This window comes from Trematomus bernacchii, unplaced genomic scaffold (genome assembly GCF_902827165.1).
Source record: "Trematomus bernacchii unplaced genomic scaffold, fTreBer1.1, whole genome shotgun sequence".
Classification (NCBI taxonomy): domain Eukaryota; kingdom Metazoa; phylum Chordata; class Actinopteri; order Perciformes; family Nototheniidae; genus Trematomus; species Trematomus bernacchii.
In genome coordinates, this window is record NW_022987447.1 from 344174 (window position 1) to 371422 (window position 27249).

Consider the following 27249-nt stretch of genomic DNA (forward strand, 5'->3'; position numbering starts at 1 on the left):
CACATACAAAACTCACGCTAGAGAAGTAAGAGAAGCCTCATAGTTTTATTCCTTAGGCCGTTTACCAAGCTGTCGTATTTGACAAAGTAGGAGTGAGAACGCTCTGTACACGCACCAATTGTACACTTAGATACACAAGTGTTGTCAAAGAAAAACATTTTCTTTCAAGTGAGCAGCATGTTAGAACTAACTATGTTCTCTGTGTGTGTGTGTGTGTGTGTGTGTGTGTGTGTGAGAAAGAGAGATGTGCATGAAGGCATCCTGGGGCTGTTTGTGGTTTGTGTGTCTGTATTTCAGTTATCTTGTACATTTGTGTGATTCCATGTGTTTGCATGCACATGTGTATGTTGGGGGGGTGACATTATGGCTGAGAGAAGGCTGTTGGTACAAAGGAAGCACCCCCCAAACACACGTTCACAAACTGCAGAACCTAGAAACACACAAGCATACACACGGTCAGGCAGAGACGCAGGGGTGGGGGGGGCTCTGAGGTCATAACCTGGCGTGCAGGTTGACAATGACGCCGTCTTCAGGCAGGTCTTTGACAGGCAGGTCGCTCAGCTCCCCCCCCCCGTGGTCCGTGCTCTCACAGCTGCTCTGAGGCGACTCAGGGGGGGGCTGGTACAGGATGCTGGCTAACAAGAAGAAGATTATCCCTAAAACCTAAAGACAGAGAGCAGATGATAGAAGTGATGAGGGGAAGCCAGATGAATGTTACACAGAAACTGATTCACTTACATTTTAGGAAGCACATTATTAGCTTTTTTACCAAAAATTATATTAGAATATCAATATCACCCTCATGTTTCTGCCTTATGTGTGAATCTAGAGCCCACAGGTGATTAGCTTAGCAGTGCCTAAAGCACAATGCATTGTTATTGACTTGGAGGTGAGCAGATATACTGTATTTTACCTCACATGCAACTTGTACAAATACAAAAAAGTTGGTTGAATGTAAAATGGCATGTAGCTATTTAAATTACCTTATAGATAATTCCAGCTATCAGTGTGTACTGACTCATGGCTGAGTTGTGATAGAGGTAGCAGGAGCCCTGCTCGCCACACCTGTCCTGCCACAGCAAGCAGGAGATGTCGATCACAGTGCCAAAGGCTATGGGTCCTGGGATACCACCTGTGGGGAGACAACAGCACAGATTCAATCTCATGGCTTCTGGGTAGAAAGAAAGTAGAGAGAATTCTAACATTTCGATGGGATTCTTTTACAGTAAAATCAACTTAAGGAAAAAGAGGACCTACCTAACGTGCGCACTACGATCCACTGGATTCCCAGTCCAAAGGATCTCTGGCTGTCCGGCACACACCTACACAAAACATTTAGTCAGACACACTGGTATCATGGATCTAAAACTTCATTACAATATAAGTTGATTAACAGTTTGAAACAGCAGCGTTTCCACAAAAAAATAGAAGGGCTCTGATGCTCCTTTAGAGCATGCAATGACAGTGATTGAATCTAAGATTCAATCACCATTTTCCCAATGTCCTTCTTCAAAGAAACTAAATATATACAGTACCAGTCAAAAGTTTGGACACACCTTCTCACTTATTTTTTACATTGTAGATTAATACTGAAGACATCAAAACTATAAAAGAACACATTATGGAATTATGGAATGATGTAGTATGACGACCTGATGAAGCTGACTGAGAGAAGCCAAGAGTGTGCAAAGCTGTCATCAAGGCAAAAGGGGGCTACTTTGAAGAATCTAAAATATAAATCATATTCTGGTTTGTTTTACACTTTTTTGTTTACTAGATAATTCCGTATGTGTTCTTTCATATATTGATGTCTTCAGTATTAATCTACAATGTACAACAAATTAAATAAATAAAAACCTTCGAATGAGAAAGTGTGTCCAAACTTTTGACTGGTACTATACATATATATATATATATATATATATATATATGTAGTTTAATCAAATAAAACTGTGGTCCCTCTGAGTGTTCTGAAAGTGCAGTAAGTGTCAGTACGTTTTTTTTCTGTTATTACAAAAGCAAACTGAACAGTTTCAGAATCTACAGTACAAGCAATCTTTTTCACTGTGGCACCCACCGGAGCGTGGCGGTGAGTGCTGGGATGCTACAGAGGAAGGTGAAGGAGATGATGATGAAGAGGAAGGAGAGGAAGGCTGGCATGTGGTGGCAGGAGCTTACACACTTCCCTCTCAGAGCCAAGCCCTCCTCGGCCCTGGACACATTTCCCACCACACAGCTGCATCCTGAGTACACCTGAATCACACACACACACACACACACACACACACACACACACACACACACACACACACACACACCACACACACACACACACACACACACACACACACACACAACACACACACACACACACACACACCATAATTAGTTCTAACATGCTGCACTCTTGAAAGAAATAATATTTTAAGCTTTAACTGACATTTTTACAAATAAAAAATATACATGCAATTAGGCCTGTCACGATAATACATTTTGTTGGACGATACATTTTCCCGGAAATTATTGCGATAAACGATAATATTGTCGGCACCGTTGTAAGACCATTTTAGACCACTGACATAATGATAATATATAATAATATTTCAAGTAAATCCTTTGAAACAGAATTTTGTATTCAACATTCAACATTGCAAATGAAATGTGAAATAATATTCAAATATATAAATTATATATAATAAATAAAACAAATACATTTAATTATAACAAATTAAAGGAAACCTATCATGCTATATTTAAATGATATATTGTAGGGCCATACCTATATAAGGTATATTTATACGTTTCTGTTTTCAAAATACCAAAACAGATCATGCATTTTAGCCATGCCTCATTTCGCTCTATGTGCTGTTTGCTGTCTACGGGTCTGATTCTGCTGACCACGCCCCCCTGCAGGAGAGGGGAGACGTGCTCTGATCAGCTGCTGGGCTGTCAGAAGAGGGGGAGAAAAAGAGATCTCCGTGTTTTATTATATAGAGTCGTTATTCATTTGTTTTAAAGCTCAATAAATAACAAAGAAGACCTTTGACCGGCACTTTTCTAATTTTGTCCGGAAGATTTAAACTTTAACGGACATCTTGACCGGCGAAACAAACTGAAACTGAAACTCTGCCGCACGGTCCCCTCGTTCCTTGGAAGAGGCGGAGAGGTGGGTGTTTGTCATCTGCTGGTGGACTAACCGGAGAGAATTACAGTGCTTGCCTCGACGGGGAGGGATTGCATTGAATTAAAGCAGCGGGAGCAAACGCTTGCCTCGGGGAGGGAGAAAAAAAGCCACAGCGGAGAATAAACAGAAGGGTAACCATGGTAACCAAGTCTTCTTCACTGCTTTTGTGGCAGACTACAGCGCCATTTACAGGCCTGGCATATGTACTACAGCGTCTCCAGCGCTTTCGAACGGCAATGGCCGTGGCTGTCTCCTCCTGATTGGTGGAGTTGGCCCAATAGCCGTAGCGCCACCGTCCTGACATCAGGACAGTGTTCAAATCTGGATCAGTTTTTATCAGATCCGTTGCAGCCCCTTTTTTAGAGATTTGGGTATGGAGGAAAATAGAGAGGGTTGTGTTTTCTGACACTTGGTGAGTTCCCTGGAACACCGGGGACACATATTCATGTATAAAAGACGTACAAAAGTGCATTTTGCATGATAGGTCCCCTTTAACCTGTTAAGCCCTGAGCCTGTTTTTCAGGTTTCAGGCTCGAAAATGCCACTAACACAACAAAGACTATATCTTCACTTCTAAAAGGGGTAAATTAATAATCTTTTTTCTCAAAGCAAGGTTACATCTGTGAGTTGGATGTAGAAGTGTCAGAAATCAATATAGATGTTTTTATTTTAAAATAAATTCATATGGAACATAGTAAAAACATGTAAATTCTATCTCCGCCTAAAAAAAAAAACATTACTTATAGTGAAAACCACCCTTGAATGATGGGTTAGTAGACTAAAAGCTTTAGGAATCCAAACTATAACATATAATAAGTACCCTCTATCAAGATTGATGCAAAACAAGTGAAATTTGACCTTTTTAGAGAGGTTTAGAAAAATAAAGTCCAGGCGGACTCACCTCTGGGTAATTTGGGAACCATCAGTTCCATTTGACCTTTTTCACTGTAAAAATCATTTTATTACTTTGAATTATCACTATAGGTATTCATTCCATCCAAATACAACTGTTGTAAAAAAATAAATAAAAAAAAACATACAAAATGAAGTTTGACTCCAACTGGAGAAGATTTATTTAAAACTTTACAATGTTACAACTTAGGCATGCCACTCCTCGTAACAATTATTTTTGGAAGTGAAGCACAGAGGGACCTCACACTTCCTGCAGTACACAGCTGTCTTCACCTTCTTTTTGCCAGCATCATGGCAGTTCCTGCAGTACTACAGGAAGGAAGTGAACCAGCTGGCCCTGTGGTGCCAAAACAACAACCTCTTCCTCAACCTGGAGAAAACAAAGGAGATAGTTGTTGACTTCAGGAGAACCCACTGTCGACCCCCACTCCCCCTGACCATCAACGGCGCTGCTGTGACGCAGGTGACCAGCACCAAATTCCTTGGTGTGACCATCACTGAGGACCTCATCTGGAAAAACAACACCACTGCTCTAGCGAGGAAAGCCCAGCAGCGCCTGTACTTCATCCGGAAGCTCAAGCGAGCCGGAGCATCACCCCCCATCATGCTGTCCTTCTACCGAGGCGCCACTGAGAGCATCCTCAGCAGCTGCATCACGCTGTGGTTCGGAAGCTGCACCGCCGCCGACCGCAAGAGCCTGCAGCGCATAGTGAACTCTGCCCAGAGGATCATCGGTGCCTCACTCCCCTCACTACAGGACATATACAACACCCGCCTCACCCGCAAAGCACTCAGCATTGTGGGTGACTCCACCCACCCCTCCAACAGCCTCTTCAGCCTCCTGCCTTCAGGAAGAAGGTTCCTCAGCCTCAGCTCGCGCACCTCCAGGCTGGGCAACAGCTTCCTCCACCAGGCGGTCAGGCTGCTGAACTCTCTCCCCTCCCTCCATCTCTTCCGCCCTCTGACATTTCTCCCCTGAACTCTCCACCCTGCCTCCGACCTTTCTCCCCTGCCCCAAATGGTCCTGGACTCTAACCCTCTAACTCACTTTTCTGCCCATCTCCCATGCTACTGCACTGAAACTGTACTTTAAACACTTAAATTATATTATTGACATTTTAAACTGTATACCCCGGTTATCTAGGCCCTTTGTTTTGTTTAATGTATACCATGTTTATCTAGGCCCTTTTTGTTTTTTGTTTTATGTATATATGTCACTGTAGGACTGCGGGAAACGATATTTCGATATTTCTGGATGTTCAACATGTAGAATTATTGACAATAAAGCTGACTTTGACTTGACTTTGACTTTGAGTTCTTCCTGATACGGACATCTTTCCCATAAAACTTGGGCCCGCATGTGAGTGGTGGGGGTGGAGGTGTTCCAAATTCCAACATTTCAGAAGCAAGCTGCTCCCTGAAAGTCTTCTGTGTGTGTGGCTTTGTCCTGCTGGGGTCACTCTTCATCTTGTGCAGCTCCTTGTGGAGAATGAAGCTGTTCACCACGGCAATGTCCACAAAATGGTAAAAAAAAGTCTTGTACCATTTCATAGTTTTGTGGAGAACGCTGTAGTACCCGATCAAAGCGTCAGACACATCCACGCCACCCATGCTTAGGTTGTAGTCCAACACAGCGTCAGGAACGGGAACAGTCTTAGTCTGCCACACACCAGCCTGTTTCACTTTCCGCTGGACCGTCTGACCGCTGAAGGCCTCGTGCACTGTGGAGCACATGGTCACTTCACGGCTGTCCATCCACTTTATGAACAGGAGTTTGCCTTCCCTTATCCACCGCAGATCTCCCCTTTCAGCCTTCTTTGGTAGGCCATTCAAAAAAGTCTGAAAATGGAGAGGGGAGACCATGCTACAGTGGGGTTGAGCGCTGGGCCTGGGACCCTGGCTGGCGTGAAATTCAGTGGCTCTGGTGTTTGGTCATTCTCCTCTCTGTTGTGCCACCCGAGTTCTTCTTCTGTCGTTCTGGAAGAGGAAGAACCTCGGCCACGCTTCCTGCGTTTTACACATTTATCTGATGCTTTTCCTTTTCCTGGCTGAGGAGCGGGGAGCCCCACCTCGGCCACGCTTCCTTTGGTTTACAGATGCATCTGACGCTGCAGAAAGCTGGTAGAAACCAGACGATGGTAGCTTTGGAAGTGAGTGCTTTTTGGATGCAGGCTGAGTGGCCAATACTGGTGCAGATCTCTTTCTAGAAGTTGAGGAATGTGAGGGTGAGGCAGGTGTGGCAGGTGTGGGCTGGGTGAAAGTAGGCAATGGTGAAGCCATTTCATCCTCATCTCCATCACTATGAAAACAAATGTGGAAAAAACAAAGAGATTAGATTAATTCCTGTAATTCCTGTTTCCTTGGCAGTAAACATGCCATTTTGAGTGTGTGAATACAATACATTTAGTGACTATAGATGAACACTGGCCAACCCTGTCTCCTAAAAATTATGTTCCCACAGAACTAAACTCCATTCTCAATTACGTTTAGCAAGAAACGTATTTTCTCCCACGTTACGTTTGTTATGAACGTATCTTAAATACGTTTATTTTTTACATATCTTTGCCATTTATTGTCTTGCTTATAATAATAATAATAGTCATTTATAAATACAATTTTAGAGCACACATTTGAAATCGACGATCGGGCTCGATATATGGTTAAATTAAAATCAGTAGGCGAGGCTGTAATTTCGCCAGCTGTTACTCTCATGAGCAAGGCAGAAAATAATAGTTTTATTATAGCGCTGTATTATTATTTATTATTTACTATATGAATAATCGTACACCAAATAAATAAGTAATAGATAAAAACAGAGAGATTACATACCTTTCCCGTGGTGGAATTTCATCATCAGAGTCACAACGCTCCGGGTTCCGTTCTGGCTGCAGGAGATCCTCGTCGTCTGACTCAGAATCAACGGGTAACATATCTGCATCGCTGTCAACATTAGTCACCATTTCCATTGCCTGTAAAGTCGTAAGCATCTCTTTCCTGCAAGCCATTATTTGACAAAAGTCAAAGTATAGCAAAATTCCTAAACGCCAATCTTGTAATCTGCTCCGTTATCTGCTGTCCGCTCCGTGCGCTCTGGGTCCTGCTGCAATTCCTGTTGTTTACGTAGTAAACACGGCGTAGAGTCTGCTGCGTAATGGGTGTGCCGCTGGCATTCACAATTTATACTTTACGCAGGACCATATCTATGGAACCCATTGGTCGATTTGAGTGATTTACACCTTTTTCTTAACCATTAGATCCAATAGAATCCGATGGGCAGTTCCAAAATCCACGTAAACATTACCATTGCGGACGTAATAGAGAAGCAAACGAAGCACATCTGAAAGTACAAGCCTTGACTGCAAAACTTTATACCCAGTTTATTGCCATAAATATGATGATGGATTATCAGTAAAAAATTCTACGTGACACAGACACATTGGATTAACCTTGAGCGGCGTTTTTATTCCGTTGAACACAACTTTTGATCACAAATCAAAAAAGGTAAGATGTAGTTATTGTAATATTTTTGAAACCGGATGTTGTTTACTTTCTCTTTTCTGGCTGAAAGCTCCCCAAAATTCGGGGTCGTACAGTGATGACACTACATGTATGGAATCTGTGGAGTCTCAGCTTTAATCGGATATCTTGTTTGTGCAGTTACGATAAGTAATAAGGGCATTTTGAGAGTGAGTGCTGTGCAAAACTCCGTTAGCATTAGTTAGCATTTTTTCGCAAAATGCTAATTCAAAGGCTTGGTATTACTCTTGTGTCTCTTTTAGCTAAAAATGGTTAATATCTTCAGTTAGCTGAGATTCTTACCGTTAATCTGGTGCTACACATTAATAGTTTCATAAATTTAAGAAGCCCTGAGACATTGTCTCAAAAAGAAAAAGTGGGAGGGGACCGCCGTGCTTAAGAGGTTAATTAAAATCACACACAACCAAAACAATAAATTAAATAGACTCAGGCTGGAAAACAGAGCTCTCTCTCTCATATATATATATATATAAATAAATAAATATGAGCACACATTGTCTCACAAGCAAAAAAATGAGCAGTCAAGTGTACAGTCCACTGTCCATACAAAGACCCAGATGCCTCAACAGGCCATATCCAAATCTGTATTTCAAAGATTTCGAGCAAGGAACACCAACGACATTGTCGGGCAAATGCATCTTTGATTGCAAACTGTAGGGAAGGTGGGGGCTCTCGAGCTGCCGTGTTTGCTCCCAGCTGGGAAAACGGAATGGGTAGGTTGTGTTTCAGGTGCAGTTTAAGGTTGGTCGTATTGCTAGCTTTTGTTGCTACCTTTTTAAAACAAATGCGACACACCACCCGGCTCATTCAAGTCCGTAGGTTCGCCTCGTTGATTTGGCTTTAATCCAAAGTATTCCCACACCGGAGATGTGTTATTAAGTTTTGCAACCACTTCCATTTAACTTCAAATTCCCCTCGAGTAAGTCACACGTTGTCTCCTGCTTGTCTCTATATTATTAATTTGGCTGCTACACTGCTGCACGCGGAGTGTCCTAACCTGGCTCTGTCATGGGCTGTGTGTGAGCCCCGCCCCTCACAGCGCGCCGGACCGTCTGCCCAACCCACTCTCTTCAGTCTGCGTACAAATGACACGACTTTACACATTGGAAATGCGTGCAATAGATACGCAGAAGTCAGATATTGCGTGCATATGATACGCTAACCATTCCCATTGAGATCTGAGGCCGAGTTTTGCGTGCATATGATACTCCCACGTTACGTTTGTTATGAACGTATCTCAAATACGTTTATTTTCTACATATCTTTGCCATTTATTGTCTTGCTTATAATAATGATAATAGTCATTTATAAATATCATTTTAGAGCACACATTTGAAATCGAGAATCGGGCTCGATATATGGTTAAATTAAAATCAGTAGGCGAGGCTGTAATTTCGCCAGCTGTTACTCTCATGAGCGAGGCAGAAAATAATAGTTGTATCATGCCAAAAAGCTGCTGTGTCGTTTATTGCACCTCAAACATTAAAACAAATCCAGAGTTACGTGTTTCTGTACTTCCTCTAAGAAGAAAGGACAGTAACAGAAGAGCTCTGTGGCTTCAGGCTTGATCGCCGTTCAAATGACAGCGTTGGTTTCCCCAAAAGTGGGCGGGGCTGTAAAGTGACGTAGATTTTACTCTCATCTATTATTCAAAACCATTCTATTTATTCTAACGTAAATTACATGCCAGTGTTTTATCTTTTTATTTATTTGTTTTTATTTTAAATCGTATAATGTCGGACTTTCTTTGCCGTCTGTGAGGAATTCGAATTAAACGAATAAATACAAAGAAGGATAATTGTGTGTTATTGTTGAGTAAATAACAGTGTGTTATTTAGAAAAGAATAACAAATTAGAAGGAAAAAAAGATAAAAAAAAATACAGATTTCAGTATTTTGAGGCTCTAAGCCCCATTTCTTTTCCTCACAGACGGCAAAGAAAGTCCGACATTATACGATTTAAAATAAAAACAAATAAATAAAAAGATAAAACACTGGCATGTAATTTACGTTAGAATAAATAGAATGGTTTTGAATAATAGATGAGAGTAAAATCTACGTCACTTTACAGCCCCGCCCACTTTTGGGGAAACCAACGCTGTCATTTGAACGGCGATCAAGCCTGAAGCCACAGAGCTCTTCTGTTACTGTCCTTTCTTCTTAGAGGAAGTACAGAAACACGTAACTCTGGATTTGTTTTAATGTTTGAGGTGCAATAAACGACACAGCAGCTTTTTGGCATGATACAACTATTATTTTCTGCCTCGCTCATGAGAGTAACAGCTGGCGAAATTACAGCCTCGCCTACTGATTTTAATTTAACCATATATCGAGCCCGATTCTCGATTTCAAATGTGTGCTCTAAAATGATATTTATAAATTACTATTATCATTATTATAAGCAAGACAATAAATGGCAAAGATATGTAGAAAATAAACGTATTTGAGATACGTTCATAACAAACGTAACGTGGGAGTATCATATGCACGAAAAACTCGGCCTCAGATCTCAATGGGAATGGTTAGCGTATCATATGCACGCAAAATCTGACTTCTGCGTATCTATTGCACGCATTTCCAATGTGTAAAGTCGTGTCATTTGTACGCAGACTGAAGAGAGTGGGTTGGGCAGACACAGTGCGCCTGGCTAAAATGCTGGTCACATCTTTATGTAAACAAACACGCATGTAAACGGCAAATTATCGAGCTCAGAAAAGTTATCGAGTCCATTTTTATTTATCGTACGATAAGTCAATTTATTGATTATCGCAACAGGCCTACATGCAATATAAATGTATTGCACAATAGCTGTGCTTTATTTTAACTGAGCTATGCCTGTGGCAAGCTATTAACTTGCCACAGGCATTACACTGTGCCTTGTCTTTTTCTTTTTTAGTGTAGTGGAGCCTCACTTTAGAGCGTTTACCGCGATCCATCTGTGGTGTTATGAAGTGACTGAGCTTGTGAACTGTCTACGGGAGGGCGGGGGGAGCCTCGCTGCGGGGCAACTGTGAACCTCTGTCGCCTGTCAGCGCAACTTACATGATGCAGTTTAAAAAAATTAAGGGCGGTGCCGGCCGTCAGCGAACCGAGCCGGCCGTCAACGGCCCGCTGACGACCCGCTGACGACCGGTCGTTCTGTGATTCTCCAGAACACACAGATGGCCAGTCCGCCCTTACCCTGTATTCCACCGGGTCACCGCGGCGCAGACGGACCCGGTGGAATACAGGGTCTACCTCGTTTAGGAACCGTTAAGCAGAACCGAAATTATGTATTTTGTATGGGTACCCGGTACCCGGCATTTTCTTATCGGTTCTCATCTGGAACCGAGTTTCGGTTCCCAACCCTAATGATATTATACTGAGAAATGTTTGGTCAACTCGACCTGTTGTTTCACACGGTAGCTTCCTGCCAAGGTCGTACTCGAAGAATGCGGCTCTTGTTCCTTATGAGAGCATTGCAAGATAACAGTCAGGAGAAAGTGTTATCTCTTTTTGTCTGCACAGCAACAGTCCTCTATAAATCACACACACACATTTGCCTCTGTGTGCACTCCTGCAGACTATTCTATACTCTGTATGACATGTACCGTCGAAGCTTCGAATAAAGAACCACAAAGACAACTCTGTTTGCATCGGACCAGTTTTATTATTATTAATACTACTAGTACATCTCCGGATCATTGACGAGTGAAAGTTTCCACAACATCATACACTCATACAGCACCATTAACTGAAAGCTCATTGAGACCCAGGGTTAATTTGCTAACAGCTAACTGCTGCTGCCTATCAATCATGAGATAAGGGAAAAATAACCAGCCACTAACTTATGCTTCATGCACACAGCATATCCTCACTTTGTTTAAAACTGAGATCAGACTGATAACCTGGATAATGCTATGTGAAAGTGTCCCCTCAACTGAGTTTCAGTTAACTGAAAAATAAATTGCTTTGTGGTATTGCCTCAAAAAGGTTTGGGATCAGAGAACTCAACATAGGGTTAAACGGTTAAAGTACCAGGTACATAACCAAGAGCCTATGAAATTGTCATATTAACAAAATGTTAACTGAAACAAAAGGGACAAAATTAAACCGGGAATTTCACTAATTAGCTTTAACTAAAGGAAAAACAATCACCAAATAGACCTGCAGCCTCACAGCAGGCCTCCAACCAAGGGCGCCGGAAGCGGGGGGGCCAGGGGGCCATTGGCCCCCCCACTTTTCAGCCCTGCCCCACATTTTCGCAGCGGCGGATGCCGTGGAACACTGTACAAATCCCGTTTCAATAATTTCCCTCTACTCTAAAGTCGCATCTAAAACGCGATCTGATATAGCTGTGTATATTTTGTTATGTTTGATTGTTATATTCAATCTCATTAGCTACAGGCATTTTTTAAGCTTGTAAAGCTCTCACTCGCCACTCTGCTGTTCCACAGCGCCGCTTCCCCTCCCTCTGCTGAAATTATGAATGTAAGGCGTATAGTAATCATAGATAACACGGCAGGGTCCGTTACAGTTTGTTTTTATCTGATTTAAAATAAACAAAGTCTTGGCTTTCAGAATATTAAACTTGTTTTGGCAAATTCAGATGATAAATACAACTTTGAAGCTTGTAGACATAATTACAAGCAACGGAGTAACTTTACGTCACTGCAGGCATAACAGCCGGTGTTTCTCGTGAGTGTTTTCCCCGGGAAACAAACACAATACACACAAACGCAAAAATACACAAACACACACGTATACACACACACACTCGCGGGCTTCCCCTATCTTCCCTTCGTACTATTTTGATCATTTGCTCCGCTAATAATCAATCACATCGATCCAGAGAAGAGGAAACTTTAAAGGCCTTTTTCTCAAAATGATGACTCTGTAACAGTCATTATATAATGTGACATATTTTGCTTAATATTTGGAGTAGCCTACAACAACAATCCTGATATCATTAGAAAGCTATGAATCTCCTCTTTCCAACAGTGTACAACTCAAAATGTGTCTTCGGGTCAATGCGACTGATTTCGATGGAGCAGGTCACTTTGCATTAGGTAAAATAAAGCAGGCAGACATAACAGGAAGAATATGTACATTTTAACCCAATCAAATAGGACATTGTCACACCATTCAAATGTATCCATGTAAATTACAACCAATAAAAAAGCTTAGATTTGTTTATTCGTTACGTTGTTTACTTTATTTGTCACGTTGTTCTGTGTGTGTCAGCCGTTAAGCCAGATAGAAAAAATATATACACTTGCAAACACGTCAGAAGAACCAGCGCAGAAGAAAACTAAATACAGTCAATCTAAACTTAAATTAACAACTGGAAGGTCACATCCCTGACATCCACGTCTCCGGAGCCTGGACCTTCATCAATCATAGAACCAGTGAAGCCAGATGAACCCAAAAGCAGCAGCTCTGCGGCCGCAGAGACTGTCAAAACCGCCGCCACCGCCGTCGTTGTTGGTTCCGACTGAATGGAGGTTTGTTGTAGGGACATTGAGACGGGTAAAGCTGCAGCTAACTGACCGCTAGATCGTCTGGGCAAAGAGAAATGTACTTCAACGCAGAATGGTTCAAAAACAGAGAGTGGTTAATTCTTTGCAAAACCACTAAACGGGCCTTCTGTGAAATATGCAGATTTGCTGCTGTCAAACGGCTTGTAACTTTCTCAAAATGTGGAGATGATAGCTTTGTTAATACCGGGGTTAATAACTGGAAAAAGTGCCCAAGCCTCCTGGACAGCCACGAAAAGTCTAATTTCCACAGAGTGTATTAAAAAAAAGTGCGCTTTCTTCAGTCAAACACCAGTCAACATACAGCTTGTCAAACAACAGCGTATTGAGCAGGAAAAAAGAAGAGATGGAATGATGGAGCAACTGCGCTGTCTGCAGTTTCTAACCCGACAGGGCCTAGCAATCAGGGGGCATGGGGATAAGGAGAGCAATTTCCAAAAGAACTCGTAGCTAAGAAAAACCCCACTCTGAAAAGCTTCATGCTCACCGGGAAATATGCATCATGAGACAATTAATGAACTTATAAATCTAATGTATCGGGAGTCTCTCACCACTATATTAACTGAAATTTAAAAGCAATGCAAAACATGCAGTTATTGTGCTTCCAGCAAACATCCACTGATAAACTGCGATGTTAACAACCTCATGATAACTTCATATTTTTTTAACTGAGGATCTACCATGTGTTTAGTCTAGAAAAAGGTAAATGTGTGCATTTTATTATAAAGTTGTGTATATAGACTGTTGCAAAAACTAAGAAACTTATAAACATCAGGTTTAAAACTAAAAGTAACACAATTAGAGATGTTTGGAGTTTTATTTTAGTTATTAATTTACATTTTTTGTCAAAGAGATGCTGATTTGATACCGTTGATACAGTTACGGCATTTCCTGTTTCTGCCGGAGAGAGGGGAGTTTGTCCCAAAGCTTGCCGCTGTATCTACTCCCTCCATCTGACAGGAGGAGCCTCATGTGTCACTCCACGGAGTTCACTCCGTCACGGAGGGGGAGTGGGTAGGGCGTGGTTTGGGATTGGGCCATACACACGCACTTTTTTGGCCCCCCCACTTCTAAAATGAATCCGGCGCGCCTGCCTCCAACTCCTCTCTTAATCATTGATCCGGAGAAAAGCTTTTTATCTTCTCAGCTAACTGGAAACCACCAACTGCCCAGGTAAGTATAGGGGGAGCTATACCAAGCATGCGTTCACATCATACACGATTCATACAAGACTACAAATATGACAGAATATCTTTAATTGCAACACTATCTCACCTATCTTCCTTCATCTTAAGTTTTTTAAGTTTTCTTGTTTTATATATTTGATCCCTACTATAATTATAACCAGGACCACACGTGTGTACATCCTAAAAACGCATTGGCTATGTGTATTTAATCTACATATAGTAACATAAAAAATCATTAAATTATAAAGGTTATCATTTCATGAGTAGCAAGTCTAACAAAAGGCTATTGTCCTTGGAATGATGTACATGTATCTTTTATTTATTTTCTTAAATACCTCAAGTCATTTAAATGTCTCAGTCAAGCCCTGTGATCCACAATTCTGTATTTTCAGTTTCTCCAAACACTAACAATTTAAAGAACTGTAGGTCATTTAAATGCACTACTGCTTGTTGGCACCTTGTTCTGGGAAGCTTACCACATGTTTTGAGACACAGTAAGATTAGTTTATGCGAACAGGAAATCCTGAGCATATGAAACACGAGGAGGAAATGCTGTCCCCCTGACCAGCTTCTCCATGTTCTGTGTGTACCTGTTTCCAGTGTGTGGAGTGTACCTGTTTTCAGTGTGTGGAGTGTACCTGTTTCCAGTGTGTGGAGTGTACCTGTTTTCAGTGTGTGGAGTGTACCTGTTTCCAGTGAGTGGAGTGTACCTGTTTCCAGTGTGTGGAGTGTACCTGTTTCCAGTGAGTGGAGTGTACCTGTTTCCAGTGTGTGGAGTGTACCTGTTTCCAGTGTGTGGAGTGTACCTGTTTCCAGTGTGTGGAGTGTACCTGTTTCCAGTGTGTGGAGTGTACCTGTTTCCAGTGTGTGGAGTGACCTGTTTCCAGTGTGTGGAGTGTACCTGTTTCCAGTGAGTGGAGTGACCTGTTTCCAGTGTGTGGAGTGTACCTGTTTCCAGTGTGTGGAGTGTACCCCTGTTTCCAGTGTGTGGAGTGTACCTGTTTCCAGTGTGTGGAGTGTACCCCTGTTTCCAGTGTGTGGAGTGTACCTGTTTCCAGTGTGTGGAGTGTACCCCTGTTTCCAGTGTGTGGAGTGTACCTGTTTCCAGTGTGTGGAGTGTACCCCTGTTTCCAGTGTGTGGAGTGTACCTGTTTCCAGTGTGTGGAGTGTACCTGTTTCCAGTGTGTGGAGTGTACCTGTTTGCCTGTGAGGCGGTCGGTGTGGTTGACGGAGCTGCACCCAGCGTGGCAGGGGGAGTAGTACATCACACCGTCTGCCCCACACACCGGGTTGTAAAGCTCTCTGACACAACCACAGCCGGCATTACAGCCCACCGTCAGGGTCTCCTCCAAAGAGCTGCAGGCAGAGGGAAGACAGCAATGAGATGAAAGGAAGGAAGGCTATGACTAAAACACATTTAAGTCAAAAGAGTAATTAACAGGAACACTTCCCACCTGTTCCTGAGGCGCAGCTGGCTGGGCTCGTCGTACAAGTCTCTGTACTGGTCCAGCTGGTGTTTCTCCATCAGGTCGTACTGGTATGGTGCTGTGACACCGGCCATTGGCACGTTGGGGCAGTGGATGAGGAAGATGAAGATGGCGAGGAGACTTACAATGGCACACACCATGCAGAAACGGATGATGCCTCGACAGCGCAGGTTCATTCTCTTTACGATGTAGCCACCCAGGAAGGTGCCCCCCCCGCCTGCTGGTACCACCATGTATCCTGGGAAGACAAATACACTTTCAGTAATGCTGCATTGCTGTAAATATAGCGTCCAAAGGACTCATGCTTTTATCCATTATAGTAGAGCTTTTGACATGATAGTGATGATCATAGAAAGATCCTTCACCACCATCAAGTCATCAAGTGTACTTGTAGACCTCATGTATTACAATCAGGTAAATTGTATTAAAATCTACTGCGCAGATTAATGCTCCCTCTCCTGTCATTGTGGATACGTTATTGGCTTTCCTGCAGCTCAAGATTTGAGTCTAAATGTCCATTTTGCACTAAAGATACAGTATCAGATTAAAGGTGTCTAAGGATTGGCCAGTGTTGCCATACCATTGTTTTGTCTGCCCTTTTATCCAAAACTCCAATAGACTTGAATGATGCGTCGTCTGATTTTACCCTTGGTCACTCACCGAACCATGTGGCAGCTTCTGATGCACTGAGGTTGAACTGAGACTCCAGGAACTTTGGACCAAAGGTGGACATGCCTGCGATGAGGGTGGCCTCCGTGGCCCCAGCCAGGCACAGGAACAGGAAGGGGGGGTTCTTTAAGAGGAGCAGCACGGACCTGGAGAGAGAAAGAGAGGAGGGGTGAGTCTAATAAACGTAATTTTCCTTTTTAATTAAAGCCGGCTGTGCTAATCTCAACAGCCTGGATACTGCAGATCAACATGGCATGGGATATTTCCTCTTGTTACATAATGTACCATGATTATCGCCTTACTCTGTGAGTGTAATCCTCAGTGCTCCAGCGGTGACATCACACTTTGGCTGCTGCAATTTATTTTCTCTATGTTTTATTATTTTGTTGGAAAGATTGTTTCAACCACCACATAATCAACAAAATAATAACTGTTACCTGCCTGCCTATTAACTTCAGTCGTAATTATCCAGATTTTAAATGGTTAGAATGTTTGCAGCACGGGGCCAGAAAACATACAATAAGTCATAATGTCTAATATATGGACATTTGGCTTCATAGACAAAGCATCCATCAACAAGATGTTTCCTCCTCACCAGTTTCTAATTTAAATGGTGACTGACCTGTTCAAACGCACCAAAAACACTTCCATAAGGAGAAACGAGCTGCAGCTTCAAAAGCGATGCAAATAAAAAAATCACAAATGTGCCAAAACTCATGCAAATGAAGCAAAATCTTCACCAACTTTAGAACACGTGTAGCATTTAGAAGAACATACACCAACATGAGGAAACATGCGAGGGTTTACCTAAAGCGTTGCATAAACGAAACGCTGCAAATACAGAACGCTGCAAGAAGCTCAAAACCCAACGGAAACAAGGGGACACTAAAAAGTGACGCACACAGCTGGGACCGGAGTGCTTGTTGATTATTAAATTGGTCAACAATCACTATCATTGTCACAGTTGCATCCTTTCTGAAGCTGCAGTGCGTGTTCGCCCCTGTCAACCACCGTACAATTAAATATCCTCCTCCTTTCTTAAAGGTGGGGTAGGTAAGTTTGAGAAACTGGCTCGAGATACACTTTTTGTTATATTCCATGGAATGCTCTTAACATCCCGATAGCAATGAATATCTTAAGTGCTTTGACAAAAAATCCATAAAAAAATGTCATCTGTGGAAGCCGTAATACTGTAAAAAGCACGACCAATCATTTTAGCCGGCCCGGCTAAAATAACTGGATGGCCTACCTGCCTGTCAGCCTTCCATCTGTGCACAAACTTATCTCGTGCCCTCATTGGTCATGTGCGCGTTCGTGTGTGTTGGAGGAGGGGCTCTGTAAGGAAGTGGCAGATTTTTTCCGGCTGTGTATTTTCAAATTCTAGCGATCTCGAGCTGGTTTCTCCAAAATTACCAACCCCACCTTTAATATCTAGGTTCTTTCTCTGAATATTTTCCATGTAATACTTTTGTGATTTATTGCACAAAAACAGCTCTTCATGTGAATGCTCTCGGCCATTATTACATACATGCCCACACACATTATGGTGATGTCATGTCTGTCTACAGTATAAACCACTCCTCCCCTAATGTCCTCTTCTTATTCAGTAAATGCCTAACCTTGGCATGTCTTTGACTGATTTTCCAAACTGAGGGTCTGCGGCTGTGGTGTGGCTGCCATCCTTCAGCTGGTGGGCTTCAGAAACCCGCATGGCCACGTACTCCTGAGAGCCTGCAGGGAGAGGAAGAGAAAATAAGACTGAGTGACAAATGACATTCCCATACAAAAGAGATCATGTGTGTGTGTGTAAGTGTGTGTGTGGTACCAGGAAGCTGTCGTGGGTAGCCCAGGATGGGGAATGCTACCAGCAGAGCTGCTGCTCCTCCTGCCAGGAATCCAATCCACCAGGCCCCCACCCACAGAGGGTTATCTGGAGTCATCTCTGTCCTGGGAACACACACACACACACACACACACACACACACACACACACACACACACACACACACACACACACACACACACACACACACACACACACACACACACACACACACACACACACACACACACACACACACACACACACACACACACACACACACACACACACACACACACACACACACACACACACACACAATTACATCAAATGCTGTGAAATGTATATTCTATTCTTCACATTTCTAGTCTGTTAATAGTGTAGTTTTTTCTATTCCAGCCTGTTCTGTGTGAGATTCTTGTATTGCAAAAACTTTGTTTGAAAACCAACTGCGTACTGGTTAACACGTTACACTCATGGATGTATAATAAAAACTGGATACAGCGTGGGAGGCGGGGCCTCATTCATTCCTATGAGAGTTGCTCATTGGCGCATGATGATAAAATGGCCCAACTTTTGAGAGAGCGAAACGTCACAGATTACCCGTCATGCCTGAGAAGTACCTGTATGTGCGCTCATAGCGCATGCGCAACTTTAACCACGCTCCCCAAAATGCTCGTTCACATCAAGCACGTCAATTTCAAGAGAAGAAGAAGAAGAAGCACGTAACAGCACCGCGCGTTCATGACAGCATGGTAATGGATTGTTATTATGATGGATTTGATATTAACGAGGCGGCCGTGGCAGTTAGCAGCTAGCGGCTAGCCAGTAATTATGCTAATTTACACATCAGTCGTTATGTAGGCTACTTTTATATTACGATGATGTAACAGGATCTCGTGATATCCAAGCAACAGAGCTTAATTTAGCATGATATGTGTGTGGGTTGTAGCCTACATGAAACCACTTGGTAATATATACAAATATATGTATTTGGAGTTATGATCAATTGTGATTTAAATCTTTATCTAAAAAGTAAAGCTGATGATGGATTACTGTGGTGGAGTTAAAATAACAATAGCCTATTTCTCTTTGAAATGTGATGGAGTAAAAGAATAGTAACTGTGATTATTCATGTTAAGTACCCAACAAGTAACTAAAACGTATAATACTTGAAGGAAAGGTGTAAAATGTTTCCATAAATACCAATATCACACACTACAACACAGACTATAACACCCCTTGTTGTTAAATACCAACCATGTGTGTGTATATATATATATATATATATTTACATATATATATGCCGCTAAAACTGTGTAATATACCAGGCTGCTAAATCCTCCAAACTGTTACAGGATGTGTATTTTGTAAAATGTGTAACTTTTTTTATTATAATTTCTGGTTTTTAATCTTTAATACTTTTTGTATGCATACTTTAAAGCTCCCATGTCATGCTTTTCCGGTTATTACCCGTCCCCTTGTGTGTTATGAAGGTTTTTATGCATGTAAACGGTGTGCAGAGTCAAAACCCTAAAAGTACACCCTGTAGCGAGTAAAACTCTAACACAGAAAATACCTCCCCAAAACGCCTCGTTGGAGATACGTCACTGCCCATTTGAGTCTTCCATTTAGTTCCGGGTACCGCCTGATGTCATGCGGTACCCGGAACGAAATGGACCAATCCCGAAGAGCTATGGCCACACCAGCAGCGTCGTGTTCCTCCTCCAGAGGTTCGAAGAACCGGCATTTCACAGACGAAAGCTTCCAAAACATTGCCCAGTTTGAGGCCGGATATGCACAGCTTGTTTGGGACCGTTTGGAGCAGGGGAAGATCTGGGTATACAACCTGTAAGTTTGCATTGTTATTTGTGTATTTATCAAACAAGACTGTTTAAATGTGTAAACTGTGTTGGACTGCTAAGCCATTGACACAGTGCTAACTGTGCTAACTAAGTTGCTAGAGTTTCCATATATCAACTCTAATATCAGCAGATGGCCTTGCATACATGTATCTCATAGCAGGAGAATGTCTGCATTCACACACAAAATACCTATTGACAGTATACTCCGGGTGATTTGCCGGTCAGTCGCGAAACGTAATTACATTATAGCTGGCGTAGCGATCTAACACACGGAGGTAGAGCTAGTTTTGGTCAGAAAAACATTTTTGTGATGCTACGTTGCTAGCGTTTAAATATATCAACTACAATGTCAGCAGATGGCCTTACATGTTTGTCATGGCAGGAGAATGTCTGCAGTCACACACACGGAATACTCATACAGTATACTGTACTGTGATTTACCGTACATTGTGACCGTACATATACTGCATGTAGCTAACGAGGCTAGCTGTATGCTAGCGCAAAACAATGTATTCATGCAAGTTACATTGTATGACCGAACGTAGCAGAATACCCGTATACGATTGCAATTATAAACACGTTATTGCTAGCCTAATATGAACCACTAGCTTTTGTTCATAGTAGTTTTATTACACTGCATTATAGTTGCCTTTCCTCCAAGCTAACGTTCATATCGTGTTAGCTACCAAGGTAAACAAAGCTAGGTTAGCATATTAGCAGGCAAGCTGTTCATTACACAACTACTACTAACGAATCTAAAACAACTAAGTTTCTCTAATATTTTGTGATTTGCATTTGATTTCGTCCAGCCAGATCCTGGCGGACAATCCATGACGGGGAAGGGATTCTACTACTACTGAGGGTGCTAAAAGGCACCGCACCGACTGTGCGCAGGCAAGATGCGAGGAGGAGGAATGGATGATATACCGTGTATATATGTATATTTATGTTCATTTTGTACATTTCTAAAAATAAAGTTTAATGGAAATACTTAGTAGGCCTATCCTTTCTTCCCTGAATTCATATATAGCAAACCATGATTTGATTTCTCATCAAACAGTAGTAGTTTATAACGGGTAAAAATAACTTACTCTTTGTTATGAGAGTAGCTCGTAGGCCACAACGGAAAGACAAGGAGACATACACGAGTTTACAAAACCACGGCACATTTATTGTGGTAAATGCAGAGACAGGTGGTCGAGGGGAGAGGGTCGCTCAGTTCGTCCTTCTGCAGCCGCTTTGGAGAGAGACTCCGGGCCGCTGGGATTAATAGCACCGGCTACGGAGGTGTCCGTGATCGCGCTGATTACCCTCTTCAGCTCCACCCCACCGTAAGACAAAGGCCCTGAGGCCGTCACACTCTTCTATAACAACAGTTAAAAATATATATGTATATAAAATATACCGCTGTACCGACGCCATGATAAGACTGATGTTACGCTGAGAGCAGCCGGGAAAAGCACTGACATGGGCGCAGCCTCTCTGGTGGTTGACTAATCAGAACGAGTGGCCGAGCTGACCAATCGGAGCACACTAGGCTCACAGGGAGGGGGGGGCAAGAGCTCCAACGAGTCGTTTAGTGGAGAAAGTGAATACTGCTGAATACACATGCTTGACAGAGATGCTGTATGCGAAACCAATGTGAGTTTGGAAAATTGCACAGTATAAATCTATTTTAGTATACCTCAACAATGTAATTATGATCAGTGGAAATGGCCATGACATGGGCCCTTTAAGTAACATTAGGCTGTCTTTGGCTCTTTTCTGCTGTAACAATGTAAAGTATTCTGATTCTGATCTAATTGATATGTTTTTGTCACAGTTTGTTTCCCTATATTGCGACACTTGTTTTGTTTAAGATTATTTCTCCTTTTTTTACAGACATCCCCAACCATAGTGGAATGCTGTTGTAAAGGATTGCATTGATCCGTGCATCAATACCTTCACCCAGCTTTGAGGCCTCCAATGAATGAAATCATCTTGTGGGTGGGAAAAATGTGAAAAAATAAATCTCACAAAGAGTGACTTTCTGGTGTAATCATTATAATCAGGGGTGCACATAACTGGTACGCAGGTACGCATGCGCGGCACAAATCTGAATTGCGTAACGTCACTTGTGTCACTACGCGCCTTTGCGTACCTCAAAACATCAAAACAAAACACATATTTTGTCTACACGTGTTTCTTGTCAACACTCAATGGAGTAAACTACTAGGCATGTCAAAAAACCCAAAAACATTAAGCAGCTACGTTGCCGTTTCGCTCCCTGCAAAAAATCTTTCTATGACTGATTGAACTGGAGCTGGGTGAGCCGCGCAGGACATAACCGACGGACCTGTGAAGCTTTCCAGGAGGCAGAGGCTTAGATCACTGGACGACAGAGTTGGTCGCCGTGTGCACAGACAGGGTTAACGTCGGTATAAACAACAGAATTGTGCCAAAAGTCTGGTTTCTGCTAAGCCAAGATATGCTATGCCTTAAAACTCAAACTGGTCTCCTTGCAGGTTCCCATTTGGAACTATCGATGATGTCACAAAGCACATCACAGCATCATCATGATATCACTTGGAATTTCTGCACAATGCTCACATGTAGAGATGTGGCCATGGCAACAATGAAGATGCATTCTGGGTAACTTTGCCCAGGCATTCCATTTTTGAAAAACAACAACAAGATGGCTGACTCCTACTCTCTATTCTACTCAATATTAAGGGAGTTCTTTGTGGAAGATTATATAGTGAAAATGAACACACCGATGTTCTGAAACTAATAGATAGATCGTACTTTATTGATCCCAAATTGGGAAATTGTTTTTGTTACAGCAGCATAAAAGGCATTTTACAATAAAACAAAATATACAAGAATAGAAATAAAATAAAATAAAATATAAAATAAAATATAAAATATACATGTCAAAATACAAAATAGAAAATATACATACAGATATTATATATATATATATATATATATACAAATATATATATATTCAAAATATATGGAATTATGGAGTATTAAATATGAAACAGATTATGTGTGAGTAAAAATGTACAAGGTGGTTTTATTTCTAGAGAAACTATGGAGCAGAGAGTTCTCTTCCAGCCAGAGGTGATTTGTTGTACAGAGTTATTGCAGTGGGCAGGAATGTTTTCCAGTATCTGTCCTTGTGACAGGGGAGCTGCAGCATTCTGTTGGAGAAGGAGCTCCGTTGACTGTCCAGCTGCAGGTGGAGAGGATGGGTGGGGTTATCCATGATGGACAACAGCCTGTTCAGTGTCCTCCTCTCCACCACAGCTTCAAAGGGTTCCAGCTTGATGCCGATGACTGACCCAGCTTTCCTGATCAGTTTATTGATCCTGCTGGTGTCACCGGCTCTGATGCTGCCCCCCCAGCAGACCGCAGCAAAGAAGAGTGCACTAGCCACAACAGACTGATAGAAGATCTCCAGCATCTTACTGCATACGTTGAAGGATCTCAGTTTCCTCAGAAAATAGAGTCTGCTCATCCCCTTCTTGTACACAGCGTCAGTGTTGATCCTCCAGTTCAGCCCATTGTCTAAGTGCACTCCCAGGTACTTGTAGACCTCCACAACTGCCACATCCTCTCCCAGAATGCACAGGGGCAGAGGAGGAGATGTCCTCTTCCTCCTGAAATCAATGACCATCTCTCTGGTCTTGGCCACATTCAGAAGCAGATGATTTCTTCCAGTCCACTCAACAAAATCACCCACCAGCGCTCTGTACTCCTCCTCCCGTCCATCCCTTATACACCCTACCACTGCAGAGTCATCCGAAAACTTCTGCAGGTGGCATGACTCTGAGTTGTATAGAAAGTCAGAGGTGTATAAGGTGAACAGGAAAGGAGACAGCACAGTCCCCTGTGGGGCTCCAATACTACCAACCACCACATCAGACAGCACACTGCCCAGCCGGACGTACTGTGGTCTGTCCGTGAGGTAGTTGGTAATCCAGGAGATGGTGGACGAGTTTACCCTCATAGCCTGCAGCTTGTCACTCAGTAGCCGAGGCTGGATCGTGTTGAATGCACTGGAGAAATCAAAAAAGGTGATTCTCACAGTGCAACCCGATCCATTCAGGTATGAGTGAGCACGCTGCAGCAGGTAAATAATGGCATCGTCCACCCCCAGGTGAGGCTGGTAGGCAAATTGCAGAGGGTCAAGGAATAATCTCACCTGCGGTCTGAGATGGGCCAAGACCAGTCTCTCAAGCACCTTCATCACATGAGATGTGAGTGCTACAGGGCGATAGTCATTGAGCCCAGAAGGAGTTGTCTTTTTAGGGACCGGAACAACGCATGATGTCTTCCACAGCACCGGGATGGTCTCCAAGTGCAGGCTCAGGTTGAATATATACTGGAGAACAGGAGCCAGCTGGCGTGCACAGGTCCTCAGGACCCTGGGGCTGATACCATCAGGGCCAGCAGCCTTGCCTTGGTGGAGTTTTTCCATCTGACTCTGGACCTGTCCTGTGCTCACAGTGAAGCGGGGGGGGGGGGCTTGATGGCAGGGGGGATAGAGGGGGGGGGGGCTGAGGCAAGATGAGCAGAGGGGGGGGGGGGGGTCAGCGGCAATGTGAGCAGAGGGGGGGGTGCAGAAGCCAGGCTGGGTGGTGGAGGAGAGGTGTGAAGTGTAGGTGGTGAGCAGAGGGGGGATGTTGACGCCAGGCTGAGAGGAGGAGGTGAGGTGAGAAGAGGAAGTGGAGGAGACAGCAGCGGGCGGAGAGCTAAACCTATTGAAGAAGGTGTTCAGCTCGTTGGCCCTCTCCAGGGTGCCCACAGTCAGTCTGTCTCTCCCTTTGAAGCCAGTGATAGCCTTCATCCCAGCCCAGACATCCCTGCTATTGTTCAGCTGGAGCTTAGTCTCCAGCTTCTTCCTGTACGAATCTCTGCCCCTCCTCAAATTGTCTCTCAGTTGATGCTGGATACTCTTCAGCATTGATTTGTCCCCAGACTTATAAGCTTCCTTTTTCTTATTTAAAAGAGTTTTCAGGTCACTAGTAATCCAGGGTTTATTATTGGGGAAACAGTTGACAGTTTTAGCCGGTAATATTGTTTGTTCACAGAAGTTGATGTATTCTGTGATGCAGTCAGTCATATTATTGATGTCCTCTCCATGTGGCACACAAAGCACGTCCCAGTCAGTGGTCTCGAAGCAGTCCTGTAGAGCCTCATTAGCCCCTGGAGTCCATTTCCTCACAGTCCTGGTGGATACAGGCTGCCTCTGCACCAGTGGGACATATTTAGGAGCCAAAAAGACGAGGTTGTGGTCAGATCTGCCCAGGGGGGGGAGGGCAGTGGCACAATATGCATTCTTGGTATTAGCATATAGAAGATCCAGAGTATTATTTCCCCTGGTGGGGCATTTCACATACTGAGTGAATGTAGGCAGAGATTTGTCCAGTTTTGCACGGGTAAAATCCCCAGTTATTGTTATGAATGCATTTGGGTGAAGAGTTTGGAGTTTGGCCACAGAAGAGTGAATGACGTCACCAGCCACCTCCGCGTCCGCGTTCGGTGGAATATAGACAGCAACTACGATGACAGAATAAAGTTCTCTAGGTAGATAAAATGGACGTAATCCCACAGCTAGCAGTTCAATGTCCGGGCTACAGAAACGCTCCTTCACAGTAACATGTCCAGGATTACACCATCGTTCGTTCACATACAGTGCAATCCCTCCTCCTTTCTTTTTACCGCTCAGAATAACGTCCCTGTCCGCCCGAACACTCGTGAAGCCGGGGAGAGCCGTGTTATTATCCGGGATGAGCGAGTGCAACCAAGTCTCGGTAAAACACATGATGCTACACTCACGGTATTCCCACTGCGTCTTCGTCAGCACGCGGAGCTCGTCCATCTTATTCCCCAAAGACCTCACGTTCCCCATTATGATGGCCGGTACACAGGGTTTGTACCTCATCTTCTTCTTCATCCTCAGCTTGGCCCCAGCTCTGCAGCCCCGCTTGAGCCTCCGAAGCTCCTCCGGGATGTCATGCCTTGCTCCGGGCAGCAGCACGGGTCGGCACAGCGCAATCAGCTGCTCACGCGTGTAAACAATGCCATCACTCCTCTGAGCATGGCTCTCCGACACAAAAAGTGAAAAAAGTAGCAGAAGAATGACCAGAAAACGTTCGAAGTAAAACGTGGCCATAGTTCGCTGCAAAACAAAATAAATATCCAAAGAAAAAAGTACAACTAAGAGAATAAAAGTAAACAAAAAGACAAAGAACAATAAAACACCGGGAGCTGCATGCAACAGGCAGCCACCAGCACGGCGCCTTATTTTACTACATAATATATAAAAAGGGACTTGTTTTGGGATGTCCTGTTAACAATAAACCATTATTATTACTCAAAAATTGTCGTCAAAAGCAGAGAAAATACTTCCTAATAATACTCTTTATTCAAAAAAATGTTGAGTCTGTCGGCATGAAATATTAATGTTTTTGGTACAAAATTAGCTTGAGCACAATTTTGTATTGGCCATTTATTGACTGATATGACGGCACAGGGTACCCTGATCAGAGCGTCCTGAATATTTGTATTTTAATTGAGTTAACTTTTATGTGTCTGTAGCCAGATCTGGGCAGTAAGTACACGGCCTGGTCTTCAGTGAGCACTCTGATCCAGAAGAACCTGGTGATGAAGACCCACAACCCTGCAAGGTACAGAGGACACACACACACACACACACACACACACACACACACACACACACACACACACACACACACACACACACACCAGAGTTCCCGTTAGAATATTTTTTTGCCGGTCAACATGTCCGTTAAAGTTGAAATCTTCCGGACAAAATTAGATAAGTGCCGGTTAAAGGTCTTCTTTGTTATTTATTGAGCTTTAAAACAAATTGATATGATTCGACATTAAACAAACTAATTATAGTAGATTAACTACATTATTCAAAAGTGTACAGTAATTTACAAAAACGCGGGAATAATAAACGGAGCGCTCTCTCCTTCTCCTGACAGCCCGTCAGTATCATGCAGCTCGCGGATCCAGTAATGAGTGACCCGACAGTAAAACTAAACATATCTATAA

At 43.1% G+C, this 27249-nt stretch overlaps 1 protein-coding gene across 1 annotated transcript in view; it reads right to left on the reverse strand.

The window, feature by feature from the left end:
* Positions 1 to 492: 492 nt before the first annotated feature.
* slco4a1 (solute carrier organic anion transporter family, member 4A1) overlaps positions 493 to 27249 on the reverse strand; it is a 60360-nt gene continuing 33603 nt past the window's right edge. Inside the window, exons 4-12 of the mRNA XM_034142479.1 lie at positions 18317 to 18438; positions 18111 to 18222; positions 16483 to 16637; positions 15838 to 16060; positions 15532 to 15691; positions 2078 to 2253; positions 1258 to 1322; positions 984 to 1132; positions 493 to 663 (exon numbers count right to left, since the gene is read on the reverse strand). Coding sequence (XP_033998370.1) covers positions 493 to 663; positions 984 to 1132; positions 1258 to 1322; positions 2078 to 2253; positions 15532 to 15691; positions 15838 to 16060; positions 16483 to 16637; positions 18111 to 18222; positions 18317 to 18438 — 1333 coding nt within the window. The remainder of the gene's footprint in view (positions 664 to 983; positions 1133 to 1257; positions 1323 to 2077; positions 2254 to 15531; positions 15692 to 15837; positions 16061 to 16482; positions 16638 to 18110; positions 18223 to 18316; positions 18439 to 27249) is intronic.